This window comes from Musca autumnalis, unplaced genomic scaffold, assembly GCF_047663935.1.
Source record: "Musca autumnalis isolate F117 unplaced genomic scaffold, ASM4766393v1 scaffold_5, whole genome shotgun sequence".
Taxonomy (NCBI): domain Eukaryota; kingdom Metazoa; phylum Arthropoda; class Insecta; order Diptera; family Muscidae; genus Musca; species Musca autumnalis.
In genome coordinates, this window is record NW_027412088.1 from 129,168,272 (window position 1) to 129,187,357 (window position 19,086).

The 19,086-nt window shown below is 33.7% G+C and overlaps 1 protein-coding gene across 6 annotated transcripts in view; it reads left to right on the forward strand.

Annotated features, from left to right (window-relative positions):
- The window catches only part of ReepA (Receptor expression enhancing protein A), a 40,805-nt gene that overhangs the window by 9,908 nt on the left and 11,811 nt on the right, over window positions 1-19,086 (forward strand). For 2 of the 6 annotated variants that reach the window (XR_012413325.1, XR_012413326.1), the window contains exons 3-8: window positions 13,711-13,783; window positions 13,853-14,050; window positions 14,119-14,232; window positions 14,907-15,632; window positions 15,686-15,837; window positions 15,902-16,031. Coding sequence is in view for 4 of the 6 variants with exons in the window: in XM_073991285.1 (XP_073847386.1) it covers window positions 13,199-13,783; window positions 13,853-14,050; window positions 14,119-14,232; window positions 15,546-15,632; window positions 15,686-15,837; window positions 15,902-16,031 (1,266 nt within the window). In the remaining 2 variants the exon portion in view is untranslated. Of the gene's footprint in view, window positions 1-13,045; window positions 13,784-13,852; window positions 14,051-14,118; window positions 14,233-14,906; window positions 15,633-15,685; window positions 15,838-15,901; window positions 16,032-19,086 lie in introns of those variants that run through there. The other 4 variants (XM_073991288.1, XM_073991287.1, XM_073991285.1 and 1 more) reach the window with 3 other exon arrangements.

The window sequence follows — 19,086 nt, forward strand, 5'->3', positions numbered from 1 at the left end:
GCGAATGACATGTTTATTCATATCCTGAAATAAAACCACGAATCTATGAGATTTATTTGCCTCCTAGATAGTTGAAAGAATACATGTGTTTCGCATTGCAGATACTTATGTTAGCGCATTTCTTCAACAAGTGGACCTTTTTTCTCCCTTACGCGTTTTATGCATGTATTTGCGAAGAAATTATATTTTTAATTCAAAAATACATTAATAAATATCAAAATATAATATTTGACAATTTGCCTTTTCATCGATATTCTTCGGTATGTGCTAACGATTTCTACAATCGTTAACACAAAGTTACAGAATAGCACATTCGTTAACTCAACCGAATATTTTTGTTAACTACCGATGTCGGTTCGTTATTCAAAAAAGTTACAGAATCGCACTACTGGTGTGATACCACTACCTTGGTAATTGTGCCATGGTATGTATATTACAATATCTATACAAAACATCGATCAATTGAGATAGATGAAAGCTACAAAACCAAAAGGTTAATGTTTAAAGGTATTTAAAAATTATTTTTAGTATTATCTATATGATAAGGAAAGTAGTACAACACTAGATTTTCAATTTCAAAGTTGAGAGCTACTCTTAATAAAATTTGTTATATGGATCTTAACACCTTTAAGAGTGTATGTAATAAGGAATGAATAAGGATGGTACACCTTGATTTTCAGTTATTAATTTGAGTTGAGAACTACTCTGACAATGTTATATGAATTAAAAAACATGTAAAGCGTATGAAATTATTCTACATTGAGATTCATTGAAATTTGTCCAAATAACAACCAAAAAATTATGCCAGATTTTCATGAGTTATGCAATAAGCATTTGATTATTACTTTTAATACAAAAAAGCCACATCGTCAAATCTGCAAGCTTAAAATGGGTTACAGGGGACCAAAATGGTTTCTTATTTTAGATTTGTGTGTCTTGCTAGACAATGAAAACGGTTTCAGTGAATGTGGGAGACCATTAAGATCTGGCAACGCGAACCTGAAATAATTTTTCATATATCCAATTGCTCTTGGAAGTTGCAACTAATTGGATCTAGTCGAACGGTCAAAATGGAAAGAATCTAGTATGAAGGAAGGATTTCGTTTCCAAGTTCAAATTCAGAATTATAATGTTTAATATTTTATATATTTAATATTTTAAGCCGCATTAACACACAAAAGTGCATTATATTTCAGGTTTAAAAAAAATTCACAACATATTTTATTACTTTTTATTTTATTTCGTTTTAACCCCCTGTTTTTGTAAAATATTTTATTCTTCTCACACGAATTGTCAAATTTTGTAGATCGATTTACTCGCTTCAGCTCAAATGTAGAGCGCTGATTTTTAAGTGAGGAATTCTTAAATATATATGAAACGGGTGTACGAAAAATTAGGTATGTATGTCTTCCCAGTCAGCATTTTTTGAAAATTTTAATCAAATTCGAGTCTTTTTTGATCCGACTGCACGATTAAAAAGCTAGAATATGAGCTCATTTTCTGATCATAAATGACTCCTTTGTCGGTAGGAAAACGTAACCTCAGGCGACTCTTCTAAACAAATCACAAATGAGTCTTTTTCGAGTCGTATTTCAATCATTTATTGGTGTTTTGTTGATTAATTTCGGACCCTTTTTCGAGTCTTTTTAGAGTCATGTTTATAATCATTTATGAGTCTTTAGGGAGTCATTTATGAGTCTTTTTGTTAGACGAAATAAATTAAAAAAATTTTCTTTTTATTCTTCTTTGTTTCTTTTCTTTGTTTTATAGTCTTTTCTGCTTTGTTATGTCTTTTAATTATCTTTATGTTGCTTGGTGGTTAGTATACTGCTTCTTCATTTCACTTGGCAAAACCTGTTGTGTTGTGTTTGTCTGTACCTTTAATATTATACGTTACATTTATATCAAAATTTTTTAGAAAGTGTATATGAGAATTTTATTTTTTTATTTACAACCAAATAAAAATAAAACAAAGCAATCAGTTTTTAATCACCTAACTGTTCAAAATATGATCAGAGTATACATAATTATAATCACTTTTCTAACACCTGTATGACCCTTTTTTGATTAAGCATTTTTCAATCTTCCAGATGATCAAAATGTGACAATAAATAACAAAAAATTGTCACATTTTAAACATCTCAATGATTTATTTGTGATTGCTACACATTTGTTGTTGTATTTTAAATTGAACTCTTTTTAATCATTACAGGGAGTCACTTTCGAGTCCCTTTCTGATCACACAAGCGACTTAATCAATTTTTGATCACCAAAAGGACTCTAAAAAGACTCCTCAATGTGATTTTTGAAAAAACAGTCTTCTAAATGCTATCTGGGTTCTGGGGGCTGAGCTATGGATGCCTAAATTATTACCAATATAGACGAACGAACAAAAATAAGTTACAAAAACAGGGGGTAAAAAGATTGTTTTCAATCATAAACATAATGAATCTGGTATTGCCGCCTTTTCAATATTGTATAATCCCAGAGGGGAAATTATTTATAAACCTATATTTGCATGAAAAACATCAAAATTATGTCTTTACTAACCACTAATATATTGCAGCTACCAAGATGTATTATTTGTGCTTCCTAACCTTTTTGAAAATATGCATTAAATCTTTGCATTCTTAAAAGAAACAAAAATGAACATGGATTAAAAAATAGTCTCGGCAACTCTTTTTTCATTTTCGACATATCACTGGCAGCCAGCTCAAAATTTTTAGTGCAGTGGAGTCGACAATTCAAAAAATGTAATTGTGGTAGTAAATTATTGTGTATGTATTGAATATTTCGAACTGTCACTGGCATGTGTAAACGCTGGGAAATGTTTAAATTCCAATGATTTATAGCATGGTACAATTACCAAGGTAGTGGTATCGTAAAATTTAGAATATGTTATGTCAAAACTTTCTCCTTTCTTTGAGGAAATTACAAGAAAAATAATTTTGTTTACAAAGGGATTTGCACTCCATATTCGAATAGCTGGTGTGACACCATTATATTTTAATAATTATATCATATAGTTTTAAGCTTTTTTACTGTGTTGAAGTAGTGTAAACATAAATCTACATAATATGATTTAATTCAATCTTGTTTTGGCCAGATGGCTTTGAATTAAAGTAAAGTTGTTTCCAAGGCAAATTTATTTAAAAATTGGTGCCAGCTGAGTACATGTATTATTCTCGAAAATGCCGAAAAAGTGTTCGACTGGCATGCAGTTTTCTTGTGTGTTTACACATGCCAGTGCAAGTTCAATTTCAAAATTATTTGAAGCAGCATATAACACACAAAATTGCATTATACTTTAGATTTAAAACACAGTCCACAACATATTTTATTATTTTTATTTTATTTCGTTTTAAAAAGATTGTTTTCAATCATAAACATAATGAATATGGTATTGCCGTCTTTTCAGTATTGTATAATCCCCGAGAGAAATTATTTGTCAACCTATATTTTCATGAAAAACATCAAAATTATGATTTTATTTACCACTAATATGTTGCAGCTACCCAGATGTATTATTTGGTTTCATAACCTTTTACATGTATTACATTTTTGAATTGTCGACTCCACTGGCACTAGATTTTTCATGCCAGCAAAATTTTGAGCTGGCTGCCAGTGATATGTCGAAAATGAAAAAAGAGTTGCCGAGACTATTTTTTAATCCATGTAGAAAAAGATTAGGAAACGCAAATAATACGTCTTGGTATCTGCAATATATTAGTGGTTAGTAAAGACATAATTTTGATGTTTTTCATGCAAATATACAGTGAGTCAATTAAGTATTTTGCTTCTTTAGAAAATTGAAAAAATATAAATAAATTCGTTTATAACCATCAAATTAGTGGTCAGAAAGTCGAATATTTGTATGTAGTATGTTTGTGGATATTTTAGTATCCAATATCTGCAAGAACCGCTGCGAAAGGCTTAATGGTCTTCTAGATATTGGCAAAAATCTATAATAACACAAAATATTTTACCTCAAAAAAGTATTTTGCCTTTTACATATTTTTTCAGAAAAAGACATTTTTGTTACACGCTAAAGATTTTTATAGTAACCGTTGGAGACTATCATATTATACAACTGTTTCGACACCATTTCCACCATCTTGCGACATATTTTCGCGGTTATTTTCTATAATTTTCCTACATTAATTTCTTTGACAATATGTTTTATTAATTTTAGTCATTACCGACATTAATCTCTAAGAGAATCAGTGAAAAATGATTCGCCGCTACATTCAAATCCTAAGAAAAGCGTAAAAAATAAATAAAAAGCTAAGATGCATCGCAAATAGTGAAAGAAATTACCGTTTGGAACTATTAAAATCAAGAACACAGGCAAAAAATTTTTTAAAAAAATCGCGAAGATCCTTCCTGACCGCGTCCAAAAATTAATCGTGTCTTCAATATCAATCTCGGAACCAATGTCTTGGATGAAGTGTCCACAAGGTTCCAAAAATTGGCGGTATTATGGCAAGAAAAGACCATATTATTTTTTATTAAATAAGACAAAATAGATCACTCTTTATTGATATTTTCCCGCAGCATGTGAGGGTCATCAGATGCAAATATATTTAAATACCTTCGCCACTAAACCGCACCATTTATAAAATCCAATTTTATAACTTCATACGTCTTGGCAAGGGATGATTGTTTCCCTATATTTTCCAATTATTTTCTAATGTTTTATTTGCTACATAACCATCAATATCTCTGGATTTTGGAACCTTGTGCATACTTCATCCAAGACATCCAAGACAAGGTTCGAAGATTGATATTGAAGGCACGATTAATTTTTGGAAGCGGTCAGGAAGGATCTTCGCGATTTTTTAAATAATTTTTTGCCCCTGTTCTTGATTTTCATAGTTCCAAACTTTAATTTCTTTCACTATTTGCGATGCACCTTAGCTTTTTATTTATTTTTTGCGCTTTTCTTAGGATTTAAATGTAGCGGCGAATCATTTTTCAGTGATTTTCTTAGAGATTAATGTCGGTAATGACCAAAATTAATAAAACATATTGTCAAAGAAATTAATGTAGGAAAATTGGAGAAAATAACCGCGAAATTATGTCGCAAGGTGGTGGAACTGGTGCCGAAACAGTTGTATAATGTGAAAATCTCCAACGGTTACTATAAAAATCTTTAGCGTGTAACAAAAATGTCCTTTTTCCAAAAAATATGTAAAAGGCAAAATACTTTTTTGAGGTAAAATATTTTGTGTTGTTAGAGATTTTTGCCAATATCTGGAAGACCATTAAGCCTTTCGCAGCGTTTCTTGCAGATATTGGATACTAAATTATCCACAAACTTCCTACACATAAATATTCGACTTTATGACCACTAATTTGATGGTTTCAAACGAATTTATTGAAATTTTTTCAATTTTCTAAAGAGGCAAAATACTTAATTGACTCACTGTAGGTTGATAAATAATTTCCCCTCTGGCAATACCAGATTCATTATGTTTATGATTGAAAACAATCTTGTTAAAACGAAATAAAATAAAAAGTAATAAAATATGTTGTGAATTGTGTTTTAAATCTGAAATATAATGCACTTTTGTGTGTTAATGCGGCTTAAAATAATTTTGAAATTGAACTTGCACTGGCATGTGTAAACACACAAGAAAACTGCATGCCAGTCGAACACTTTTTCGGCATTTTCGAGTATAATACATGTACTCAATTGGCACCAATTTACTGTCATATTATACAACTGTTTCGACACCATTTCCACCATCTTGCGACATATTTTCGCGGTTATTTTCTATAATTTTCCTACATTAATTTCTTTGACAATATGTTTTATTAATTTTAGTCATTACCGACATTAATCTCTAAGAGAATCAGTGAAAAATGATTCGCCGCTACATTCAAATCCTAAGAAATGCGTAAAAAATAAATAAAAAGCTAAGATGCATCGCAAATAGTGAAAGAAATTACCGTTTGGAACTATTAAAATCAAGAACACAGGCAAAAAATTTTTTAAAAAAATCGCGAAGATCCTTCCTGACCGCGTCCAAAAATTAATCGTGTCTTCAATATCAATCTCGGAACCAATGTCTTGGATGAAGTGTCCACAAGGTTCCAAAAATTGGCGGTATTATGGCAAGAAAAGACCATATTATTTTTTATTAAATAAGACAAAATAGATCACTCTTTATTGATATTTTCCCGCAGCATGTGAGGGTCATCAGATGCAAATATATTTAAATACCTTCGCCACTAAACCGCACCATTTATAAAATCCAATTTTATAACTTCATACGTCTTGGCAATGGATGATTGTTTCCCTATATTTTCCAATTATTTTCTAATGTTTTATTTGCTACATAACCATCAATATCTCTGGATTTTGGAACCTTGTGCATACTTCATCCAAGACATCCAAGACAAGGTTCGAAGATTGATATTGAAGGCACGATTAATTTTTGGAAGCGGTCAGGAAGGATCTTCGCGATTTTTTAAATAATTTTTTGCCCCTGTTGTTGATTTTCATAGTTCCAAACTTTAATTTGTTTCACTATTTGCGATGCACCTTAGCTTTTTATTTATTTTTTGCGCTTTTCTTAGGATTTAAATATAGCGGCGAATCATTTTTCAGTGATTTTCTTAGAGATTAATGTCGGTAATGACCAAAATTAATAAAACATATTGTCAAAGAAATTAATGTAGGAAAATTGGAGAAAATAACCGCGAAATTATGTCGCAAGGTGGTGGAACTGGTGCCGAAACAGTTGTATAATGTGAAAATCTCCAACGGTTACTATAAAAATCTTTAGCGTGTAACAAAAATGTCCTTTTTCCAAAAAATATGTAAAAGGCAAAATACTTTTTTGAGGTAAAATATTTTGTGTTGTTAGAGATTTTTGCCAATATCTGGAAGACCATTAAGCCTTTCGCAGCGTTTCTTGCAGATATTGGATACTAAATTATCCACAAACTTCCTACACATAAATATTCGACTTTATGACCACTAATTTGATGGTTTCAAACGAATTTATTGAAATTTTTTCAATTTTCTAAAGAGGCAAAATACTTAATTGACTCACTGTAGGTTGATAAATAATTTCCCCTCTGGCAATACCAGATTCATTATGTTTATGATTGAAAACATGGTATAAGTAAAGAGGTAGATTTAAATGAAAAAAATCTATAGAACCCTTGTTTTTCTTGAATTCCTAAAACTTCAAAATAAAAGCAACAATTGGGTTTGTTTACAATCCAGTTTTTGAGCATTTTATAAAAAACGCGAAAAATGAATGAAGAGTTAAGTTATCTCTACATAATCGAGTTGTGAATATTGTAAACTGATTGTTTCAATGCAAATCTCACCAATTCCTTCCATACAAATGGTCTAAAAACAATTTTAAAAATCATTGAATTTGATTGTTTTTAAAATTGTTTGGCATATTATTCAAACACCACACACACATACACAGTTTGGTTATATTGTTTTGAAGTTTTAGGCATACTCGAATGAAAAAATTTAAATTGACAAAAAGCTTTGGCTAACCTTTCTTATTAAACCATGATTGAAAACAATCTTGTTAAAACGAAATAAAATAAAAAGTAATAAAATATGTTGTGAATTGTGTTTTAAATCTGAAATATAATGCACTTTTGTGTGTTAATGCGGCTTAAAATAATTTTGAAATTGAACTTGCACTGGCATGTGTAAACACACAAGAAAACTGCATGCCAGTCGAACACTTTTTCGGCATTTTCGAGTATAATACATGTACTCAATTGGCACCAATTTACTGGCATGTGTAACTGCAGCGTAAGATAGTAAAAAATTGTGTATGTATTAATGGTTTAATAAGAAAGGTTAGCCAAAGCTTTATGCCAATTTAAATTTTTTCATTCCAGTATTCCTAAAACTTCAACCAAAAAAAAAGAAATACACAAAATGTGTGTGTGGTGTTTGAATAATATGCCAAACAATTTTAAAAACAATCGAATTCAATAATTTTTAAAATTGATTTTAGGCCATTTGTATGGAAAAATTTCGTCAGATTTGCATTGAAACAATCATTTTATCATATTCACAACTCGATTATGTGGAGAAAACTTAACACTTCATTCATTTTTATCGTTTTTTATAAAATGCTCAAAAAATGTATTGTAAACAAACCCACTTGTTGCTTTTATTTTGAAGTTTTAGGAATTCAGGAAAACAAGGGTTCTATAGATTTTTTTCATTTAAATCTACCTCTTTACTCACAGTTTATACAGTTGGCCATTCAGCCCAAACTAGTTAGCCCTGACTATTTAGTTTGCTGTCAAATACATAAAATACAAAGGAAATCAAATCACAATAATGAACAATCTATTATGTTTGTTGTCAAATGTTGTTAACAGAACTCTGAATGGCCAACTGTATAAACTGTGTCTTTACTTATACCATGTATGTATTGAATTTTTCGAACTGTCACTGGCATGTGTAAACGCTGGGTAAAGTAGAACAAATTTGAATCAAAATGTAAATATAAATAGAGATGAGAAATGCGTAAATACCCAAATGGTTAAATACCCATTAAAATGGGTAAATAGGCTAAAAATGGGTAAATACCCGGAAATTTACCCAAAATGTTGGTAGAAACTATATAACATGCAATGATCAATTTAGAGGAAAAAACACGGTGGATTAGCAAATTTTAGCTTCAATATATATAAAATTATTTATTTCACATATGAAAACAGCATAAATAAGACCTATTTTGGTTCATATTTTGACAAACCTCCTACAAATAGTAGTAACAGCAGCCTTTCTGGTATTTTAGAACATTTAGAACGCTTGGTTGAACTGCGCCATGAAGGAAAACACCATTGATGGACCAGGTCTCATGGTATCCCATATATCAAGTGACTATATCCTCGATTTTCGTTGATTATCTAGAGATTTGGTCCTCTCTGGAAAATTGTACTTTTTGCAGTCTGCAGCCCACATCTGACGTTAACAATAGATGTGAAACATATAAAATATTGAAACCGCGAATTTAAACCGATTTTCTTGTATTATTTTATATTTTTGCTTTTCTATATGACATAAAAACAAAATGTTAATTTCAAAATAAATCTTTAAATACCGAAATAAACACCAAAAAAGGTATTTACTGGGTATTTACCCAAGTTTTCTGGAAATACCGGGTAGAATTCCATCTATAAATATAAAGCATACAGAACTGCCGAAAAGAAGTATTTTATGGGAACAAATTTCGAAGTTGCAAATTTCATGAGTAGACCCTAATACATTTTGAAAACCAAATTTATAAAAAAGTAAAAATACAGCTGATTGTCACTTCTACCTTGTTGTTGAGTTCTATTTGGGTTTTACATTGAAAGTTAATGCCAAGAAGCTCCTCCTTGAAATTCAATCATCACTTTTAACTTTAAGTTAACCGGAACGCTATAAATCTGTTCGGTAAATCCAAACTATAACAAAGGAGACTTATAATAATGGGGGTTAAACTATTTGTTGTACCATGGCACTCCATTAGGAAATTTTATTTTTGTGACCCCAAGTATGTTTGTCTGTCCGTCTGCCTGGCTGGCTGGATATTTTGTCCAAACTTAGTTTAAGTTCCATATTGGTCCACTCCCTCTGGTACCTCCCACACAAAAGTTAAAAAATGTTAGGAAAAATTGTGCGCACTATAACTCATGAAGGGAGTAACCAATTTTGTCCATACTTTGCACAGTGTGAAATTTCTACCAGACATAAATGAGGTTCCAATATGCTCTATCGGTCCACTTCTTCGGGTACCTCCCACCCAAATTTTCGGAAAAGTTCGAATCGCTTTGATTTTTGTCGCTGCCCCCATTACGACTGTACAAGTTTTATCAGGGGCAAGCCCATACTTCCTGCGAAAATAGCCCGAAAGATGTAAAGGCTCCTATGGCACCATGTGTAGTGCCTGGAAGGGTTCAGCCGATTCGGTCCATAAATTGGCCTTCGTAATATTTTGTGCAAACTAAGTATAAGTTTGAAGATGGGCACTGGCCGTGCACAACTTCCGATAAATCTTCCCCAAAAGTTAAAAAAAATCACTAAAATAGTACGTGCCCTACCTGTTGAACAGAGCAAGCGTCCAAACTTTGGATTTCTTAATATTTTGTCCAAATATAGTTTTACTTCAGAAATTGCACATATCGCTCTTCTCCTTATTGTACATACTCCACAAAAGTTCAACATTTTAGTTTAAGTGCAGCTTAGGATCTGTTCGAAAATCCTATGGAAAATTATACCGATGCTACTCCTTGTGGTCCTGTTTAAGCGATATTATGTATTTCGTGACTCCCAAAATAAGGTCCACTTTCAAAATGGACGCCGGTCCATTCCTTCAAGCAACACTTTTCAGCTTCAAACCAAAATATTCTTTTTGGCAAGTTCATACTTCCAAAAAGGGCCATAAAATCTGCGTAGCAGGTATTAGATTCGATATTGTCAATAGATGAAAATTTCAATTCACGTAGGCTGAGGGTAGGGTATATACCCAGCAAAATGTTCGATACCAAAGATGACATTCAATCATGGGTGCAAGTGATCTAGCATGTCATCTTTTTAGCATCTTCATCGATGAATTTTATATGAGCGTGGACCCCAAAAGATGACGTTCTTTTCTGGATCCTAAGCATGTCATTTTAACCAATGCGTTGACATGTCATTTCCACCAATGCTTTAGCATGTCATTTCCACCAATGATTTGACATGTCATTTTCACCAATGCTTTAACACTTCATTTTCACCCATGCTTTGACATGTCATTTTAACCAATGCTTTGGGATGTCATTTTCACCAACCCCTTGGCATGAAATTTTCATATTGTTTGGAAAATGGAAATGCTGTATTGAAATATGGTTTTCATGAAAAACAAAACTCTTTATTAATTCAAACGAATTCATGAAATATCTACAATTAATTTATCACTTTAGTTTTTCAAAAGTTTACATCCAAAATTGCAATGTAATCACCACCGCTGCAACGCAAAAGATTACTTCCTCCTTTCTCCGCAACTGATATTCTTTCATCTTACAAAAGATTTTTTCAATTATCTTCCCATCACCAGTTCAGATTTCGACATGGACTCCAAACTGAAACTGCAAGAATCTACTTATTTTTACTACGATAACAATTTTTCCTTTATGTTATCGGAAAAATAGTAAAAATTAGTAGATTTTTGCAGTACTGGAACATACCAAAATGAAAATAAACAGGTGTGTAAATAAAAACACAAACATCATCTCTATTGGATGGATGGAATGGGTACAAATGCTGATGAAAAGATCGGATCTTTCACGACTTCCTTTGCATTGGTTCAAATCCTAATGAAAAGATCGGATCTTCCACGACTTCCTTTGAACCAATGCAAAAGATGACATGAAATCACGTCATCGCAAAGAACCCCTTCCGTCAAATTTTGCTGGGTATCTATCGGTGAAGCCGACTGATACTTTACTTGTTTTATTTTAACATAAAATTTTTTTCAAAAAAACTTTGTTTTTTATATGATTTTTACAGTTTTGAGACTTTCTAAGCATTAAAAACAATTTTTAAACGTATAGTTTTCCGTGTCCGTTTAAAAGGAAAGTGCCAAAATCAATTACCATAAATTTGTATGGAAAATTGGTGTATTTACAATTATGGATATTGTTATTTTTAGTCATTTTTGTATATTTTACTCGCAAAGTTCAAATGTTATCCATTTGGCCCCTCGAAGTGGTATGGAGATGTATGTTTTCCTACGTCCATGTACCCATACCCGTCAGTAGATCCAGCCATTGACTGTATGCAGCACCGTCTTTTAGCTCCACTATCTTCAGAAAGGCTGAAGAGTTGCGGCTTTGCTGTAACCCGTTTGGCAACTCTAAGTAGCGGTTATAACCAAATAATGTGTATACCTATGTGTATAAGAATTAAATACAAGCAAAATAAAATTATTTTTTACAAAAGATTCCGATTTTGTGCGCATAACGTTTTTGGTTTGTTCTACTTTTTAAGTGAAAAATGTAGGAATATGTGTTGGGTTTTAGATTTAGGTCACAATCGTTGAAATGTAGTTATTTACCAGACAAAAAACATATTTCAAATGATCTTACTAACCCGTTATTTAACCAGGGAATGACGCTAGAAATATGTAGTTATTTTTTGTCCACTAAATGTCGAGTTTTAGTTTTAGTGGCCAAAAATAAATATCAATTTCTGGCGACATCCCCTGTTAAAATAATGGGGTTAGTAAGGACATTTGTAATGAACATGCTGGGTACATTCATGAACGCCATAGACAGATTGTCTTGGGGATTTTATTAAAATTGTGATAAGTTCAGACATTCTAATGGAATTCCAACAATACATTTTATAACATCTAAACTCTATGCAGACATGGACATCATCCTTTTCCTAATATGAGATACAATTATTTTTGACAAAATTACACATTCCATCTATTCATGTTCTAGTTCGGAATCAATTCTGTGGCATGGTTGTACTTGTGTTTATACATACTTTTCTTTGGGAAGATTGAACAACAATCAACTGATCGCCCAAAGTGTAAACATTTTGAGAACAAATTTTCTTCATAGCTGTCCGGTCATACTCGTACAAGCAAACATTTTTTATTTTTGTTGTTCTATTTTTTTCGCATTGTACAAGGCATATTTATTCAGGTAGATACATAAACCCATTTGATTCAACATAAACTGCCAATACAAATTGTTGTATCTATTGCTCTGTTCCAGAACCTGCAAGAAGCTACTATTTTTTACTACGATAACATTTTTTCCTTTATGTTATCGGAAAAAATAGTAAAAATTAGTAGATTTTTGCAGTACTGGAACAGACCATATATCAATTCTTCACAATAAATCTTTTAACAGCAAGAGAAGAATTAATCGTAAATTCACCATCTGTATCAACTGATTAATTTGGCAAGTGTAACATTTAATGTTACAAGAGATTTTTGTTGTAACAATTCGCCGATACATCTACCTGTATAAATGTGCCTTGGTATTGTATTGAGAAAAGAATGCTGCCGTTGTTGCTATTTTAAGATTTTCAGTGTGCATCTGTCTCTGTGTTGAGACATTTGAATTCAGTATTTATTTAGCCACAGGCGGTTCGTGATAAATAACCAGCATTCATGTCGTTGTGAAATAACGAGGAAGGGAGGATATATAAAATTGTGTCATGTATCATAATGACTTTTATTCGGGTTCTACAAATCATCAAAGGGAACCCAGGCAGAAATATGTTTATAGGACCCATACCAATCGAAAGACACATGTAATTAGGCCAGACAGGCCTAAATATTACCACACTAATGATGTCGTCATAGAGGATCGTCGACACTCTTTGGGCGCTGGTCCAGACGAATCAGTCTATGAACAATTTCGCCCTGGCGTTGTGTATACAACATCACAGAGACATATTGAAAACGACATGGCACACTCCTCTTATAGAAGATATTCTGATAATGACGAATATATCGATGAGTCGTTTGTGGACCAGGAAGAAGTATCAGAAGTTATTGATACAAATAACGTTGTTCGAAACTTAACCACATTTGGCAGATTTTTGGAAATGCTGCAGGGAATGCCTCTGCCTCGTCTTTCTCTAACAACGTCATGCATATTTTTCCTTATAGCCATATTCATATCACCAAGGCCCTGTGCTCAAAATATTATATTTCCTGCTTTCAGATTGTCCTTTGGTACGCTTTATCCAGCTTATGCCTCTTATAAGGCCGTCCGCACAAAGAATGTCAAAGAATATGTGAGAATTCATAATATACATATTTGTTTAAAATATGAAGAGACTTATTGTTTTCTTCAAAATTTGCAGGTCAAGTGGATGATGTATTGGATTGTTTGTGCATTTTTTACGTGCACAGAGACCTTCACCGATATCTTCCTATCATGGTTTCCATTTTACTATGAGGTTAAAGTGGTCATCGTTCTTTGGTTGTTGTCGCCAGCAACAAAAGGCAGTTCAACGCTGTATCGAAAGTTTGTTCATCCCATGTTGACACGTCGTGAACAGGTGCGCCTTTATTTATAATTATATATTCAAATAATAACACATATTAAAACTATTTTTTTTTTCTACAGGAGATTGACGAATATCTCAACCAGGCCAAAGAACGTGGATATTCTGCTGTATTACAATTAGGTTCTAAAGGTGTCAACTATGCCACTAATGTTATAATGCAAACCGCAATTAAGGTAATTGAAATATTCCGTTTGGTTCTCATCCGCAACCACATTCATAATACACTTATTTGCAACTACAATGTTCATACATAACCTCCATATGTTTAAGCTAACACGAATCAATTCAATATATAATTACCAATCACTTAATATGTCACATAACAATTTTCTTTCATTTTGTTAGACTTGGTTTTAGGGTTTGCTTAGAACAGCTCATTTGGCATTCATCGTGCGTTAACTTGTTGCAATATAATAATCAACATATATATTTTTGAGTTTGTTTGTCTATGTTGTATATATGTTTATAATTATTTTACTTCACACAATAAAAACAATATGTTCGAATCTATAAGATATGTATCTACTTTCTTTTTATATTTTGTTTGCAACGCAATTATGTGTACATATGGATGAGTGTAGATATGCAAATTTGTAAAAGGATTAAGTAAATAACTGATATGCTGGACACTTAGTCCCTATGAATTGTATTTCGAAAATACATGGAGAGCAGCATTATATTTCTCATGAATAATTTTTAATAATTTATCATTTTTATTTTCGTTTCAATTAAGTTAACTTTTTGTTGCTTTCTTTTCATTTTCAATCGTCATTAACTGACTATACCATTGCGATTCACACTGGTTAATCTGAACACTTGATTGATTGCACGTGCACGCTAATAACAGACTTTTCATTATGGCTTAAATTCAGCGAATAACCCAGGGTTACGTATGTTGCCATCGTCGCAGTCAGACGATGCCATATACACGCGCAGTGCTCACATTGCCGGTGATGAATTAGACACAAACGAAGATCACAGCCAGTGGGTTCCTCGATCCACATCTTTGCACACTATGGCTACAATGCATGTTGAATTTTCCGAGGATGAAGAACGTCAATATAAAGAAGAAGACATCGAAGAAAAAGAAGAAAATGGAGCAGCGCGTATACGCGATCTTCCTGCAAGAAAGACAAAAACCATAGATACATCTGTTATAATACCAAAACGTTCAAAAGTGGCTGTAGGTGGAAAAACAACAACAACAGTAGGCATACGTAGCCGCCGAAAGCTACGTGAACCCACACCCGACGTGGACGTAGATGTTGATAACTAATCGATAGTTTTAAAAAATCTCTGCGATAATGTGCTATGCCATACAATTTTTTCACCAACCTACATATACTCGATTATAATTTTATTCTTGCTTCAGTTTGTACTAATGATACATTATATAACACTCCAAATTGAAATCTCAATATATACATAACTAGAAATCTACCATTAAATGTGTAAATTCTTTACATGTCTATACGTTTAATATTAGGGTGGTGGAAATTTGGTGCAGACTATTCGTCGAAGTTACAGTTTGAGTGATCTTTCAGAGCCAGATATTCATCGCACTCAGGATGAGGTTTGTACAAAAGTAATCCTATGAGCTGATTTCAACACGTTAATCTATTTTAGGTCGATGATGTCGCCATAATAAGACCTCAACAAAGGATGTTACGGCCTCGTCTCAATACTCCGGTAGGTCGATCAGCGTCTGGAACTCGACATTCGACAGGAATGTATTTCACCGAAGTTGATGTCACTTCGAAGGGAACTGGAGATTTCAAGTTTGTAAATCCGTGAAAAAAACATACTACCGATAGTAACGATTGCAACATATTTTATTTACAGTTATAATATACGATCTTCGGATGACATTAGTTCGGGTTATTCAAGTGCTGAACCCATCGCCGGAGGTTTAAGTCGCACTTCATCTATGACAAATGCGTCTAAAACTCGACTAAAAGCAAAACGATCTGAAGTAAGTTTTTTCTTATATTAAAATTGTCTTAAAGAGTAATATAAAACCTACCGGAGAATTCATGCAAATGTAATCGTAGGCTTAATAAATATCGCAGCAAAAACTCATTACATTTTAACTCATTATTTTAACAAGGGCATGTAGCGAAAAATAAATACATAGTTACATTTTAGCCACCAAAATTAGCAATGACGACCTTTAGTTGTCAAATATAAAATAGTTATTTCAGTTGCCAAAAATAGCTATACATTTATCGAGACATGTCCTTGTTAAAATAATGGGTTAGTAAGGATATCGGTAATGAATTTTATAGTTTGAAATATTAATGTTATAATTTGAATTATTTCATTTGTAATTCGAATTATATTCATTAAAGTTTGTAATTCTAATATTTTCGATTGTAATTTGAAAACTTTCGTTTGAAATTCGAATCAAGTTCATTTGTAATTCATGAATTAGACTATGAACGTATACTATGATTTAAACTGTCAATCCCGCAGAATATACGTCAAATAAAATCCAGTGGATTTAGAATAGGCCTGCTCACACACATACAAACACATTTTGTTATTGTGTTGGTTCTGAAACACAAACATTTTGATAGTTTCCCAACATACCATTCAGTCTGATTTTATAAAATTTAAGAAAAATATTTCGTATAAATACATTCTACAAATTCACGGATAAGCTAATAATTAGCATACACATTCATTATTTTCAAGAGAATCAAGTTTTGTTTATTCTCCAGTGGCTACACAAGAATTTTGTTCGAGTAATGTTGGTTTGTCTTTTGTAATGGAAGAAATGTGTCACGGTGCTCTTGAAACAATTTTAAATGGAAGGTGCTTACACCTTGGAAGTTTTTGCGGATTCTGAAACTACAATGTTCATAGATGAGAAAAATCAAAAAACAAAAAAAAAATCGCCGGAGCGCTTTTTAAATAAATCGCGATTTATATTGACATTTTTAGGGGTTGTTTAGGTTTTCACGACTTTACTTAAAAACCGCACGTCCTATCAAAATGGGACTAAAGAAAATCTTGTAGCTATGAAAATTCTCTACAAGATTGACATTTATGGTATTCTCTTCGGTTTTACCGTTTTTGAGATATAGAAGTTCAAATTGGGACAATTCAAATTCAATATTTATTTTCCTGGTGAATAGTACCAGCTCAGTCTTCGCAGGGTTCACCCCAAGACCATTGTGGTGAGCCCAGCGAGAGAGCTTAACCAGCGCACCCTGCATCAGTTCCGACAGCGTCGACAAGAATTTTCCACTGATTAGAAGGACAACGTCGTCAGCGTATGCTACAACTTTAGTCCCTAGTCTATCAAACTCCTTGAGTATCCCATTCACCACTAGAAGCCACAGCAATGGAGATAAGACTCCACCTTGTGGGGTGCCCCTAGTGACTGACTTCCTTACGGAACTCTCTCCAATACTGGAATTGATCAGTCTGCTTTCCAGCATTCTGTCAATCCAGTTGATTAAGATAGAGGGGACACTCAGAAGCTCTAGAGAAGAATGAATGGATTCAAGCTTCACATTATTGAACGCTCCCTCTATGTCTAGAAAAGCGGCCAATGTGTGATCCAAGTTATCCATGTTCTTCTCTATATAACTCACTACCTCATGTAGCGCTGTTTCCGTCGATTTCCCTTTCATATAAGCATGCTGGGAGCTGCTTATAAGGTCACAATTTATGTACGATCTGATCTCCAAGTCGAGCAGCCTTTCTAAGGTTTTTAATAGAAAGGAGGAAAGACTTATCGGTCTGTAGTCCTTCGGCAACGCGTGGCTTGGCTTCCCAGCCTTGGGGATATAAGTCACTGTTACCTCTTTCCACAGTGCCGGTACGTGCGACAGCAATAAGCAAGCCCTAAAAATAGCCTTCAGTATGGTGATCAATACCGGTGGTGCGTTCTGAAGCATCGCCGGAATGACGCCATCTGGACCAGGAGATTTGTAGGGTTGAAAAGTGCTGATCGCCCAAGAGATCCTTGAGTCACTTATCAACCTATTGACGAAGAACCTCTCATCGGGTGTATAGGTTCTGTTCGTTTCCGAGCTCGGATACGAAACAGCGTCCTTGCATCCCGGGAAATGAGTCTCTGCCAATAGATCAAGAGTCTCTAGAGCAGAGTTCGTCCACGTGCCATCATTTCGTTTGATGCTCCCAATAGGTTTGGGGTCCTTTGAGATTACCTTACGAAATCTTGCCGCCTCGTTTACTCCCTCTATCGATTCACTAAAGTTAATCCAGGAGTTTCTCTTAGCTTTCCTGACCTCACTTTTGTACTTATTGAAACTGTTCTTATACAGATCCCAATCCGTACTAAGTTTGGTCCTGTTCGCTTTGTTGTATGCTCTCCTGCTAACCTTCCTAAGGTTAGCTAGATCTTTGTTCCACCAAGCGGGCTGTGTTCTCCTACCTGGGTAAGTTAATGGGCATGTCTTTTCATAGCAGTCCCTGAGGACATTTGTGAGATCCTCAACCCGCCTGTCCACTTCCCTCTCTGTGTGAGGTTCAGATATTTCACACAGTCTTGAAGAGGCCATGGAGTTGAATTTCTCCCAATTAGTTCTCCTGGGATTCCTATGAGGTTGTTGCCGTTTACTTCCACTCGGGACTCGAAAGTGTATCGTCCTATGGTCCGAAAAGGAACATTCCTCCGATACTCTCCAGTCCGTTATGGAAGTATCCTCCATATTTGTAAGGGTGAGGTCTATTACCTCCTCCCTTACCCTATTCTGGAAGGTGGCCGTATTTCCCCTATTACACACTCGTAGATTATTAGTTAAAATAAAATCGAATATGGACTCACCTCTCGTATTAGTGTCACTGCTGCCCCAGTGGAAGTGATGGGCATTTGCATCGCAGCCCATTATGAGATTACAAGTGCCCGAGATCTCATCCACTAGCTTACGCACCAATCGACTAGGTGGGTCAGGTACCTCGTACGGCATGTAGACCGAGGCTAGCACCAAGGCCCTTCCGGAGCCTACTTCCAGCCTCACTACCGCCGTGTCGCCATCACTGTAATTATAGAAATG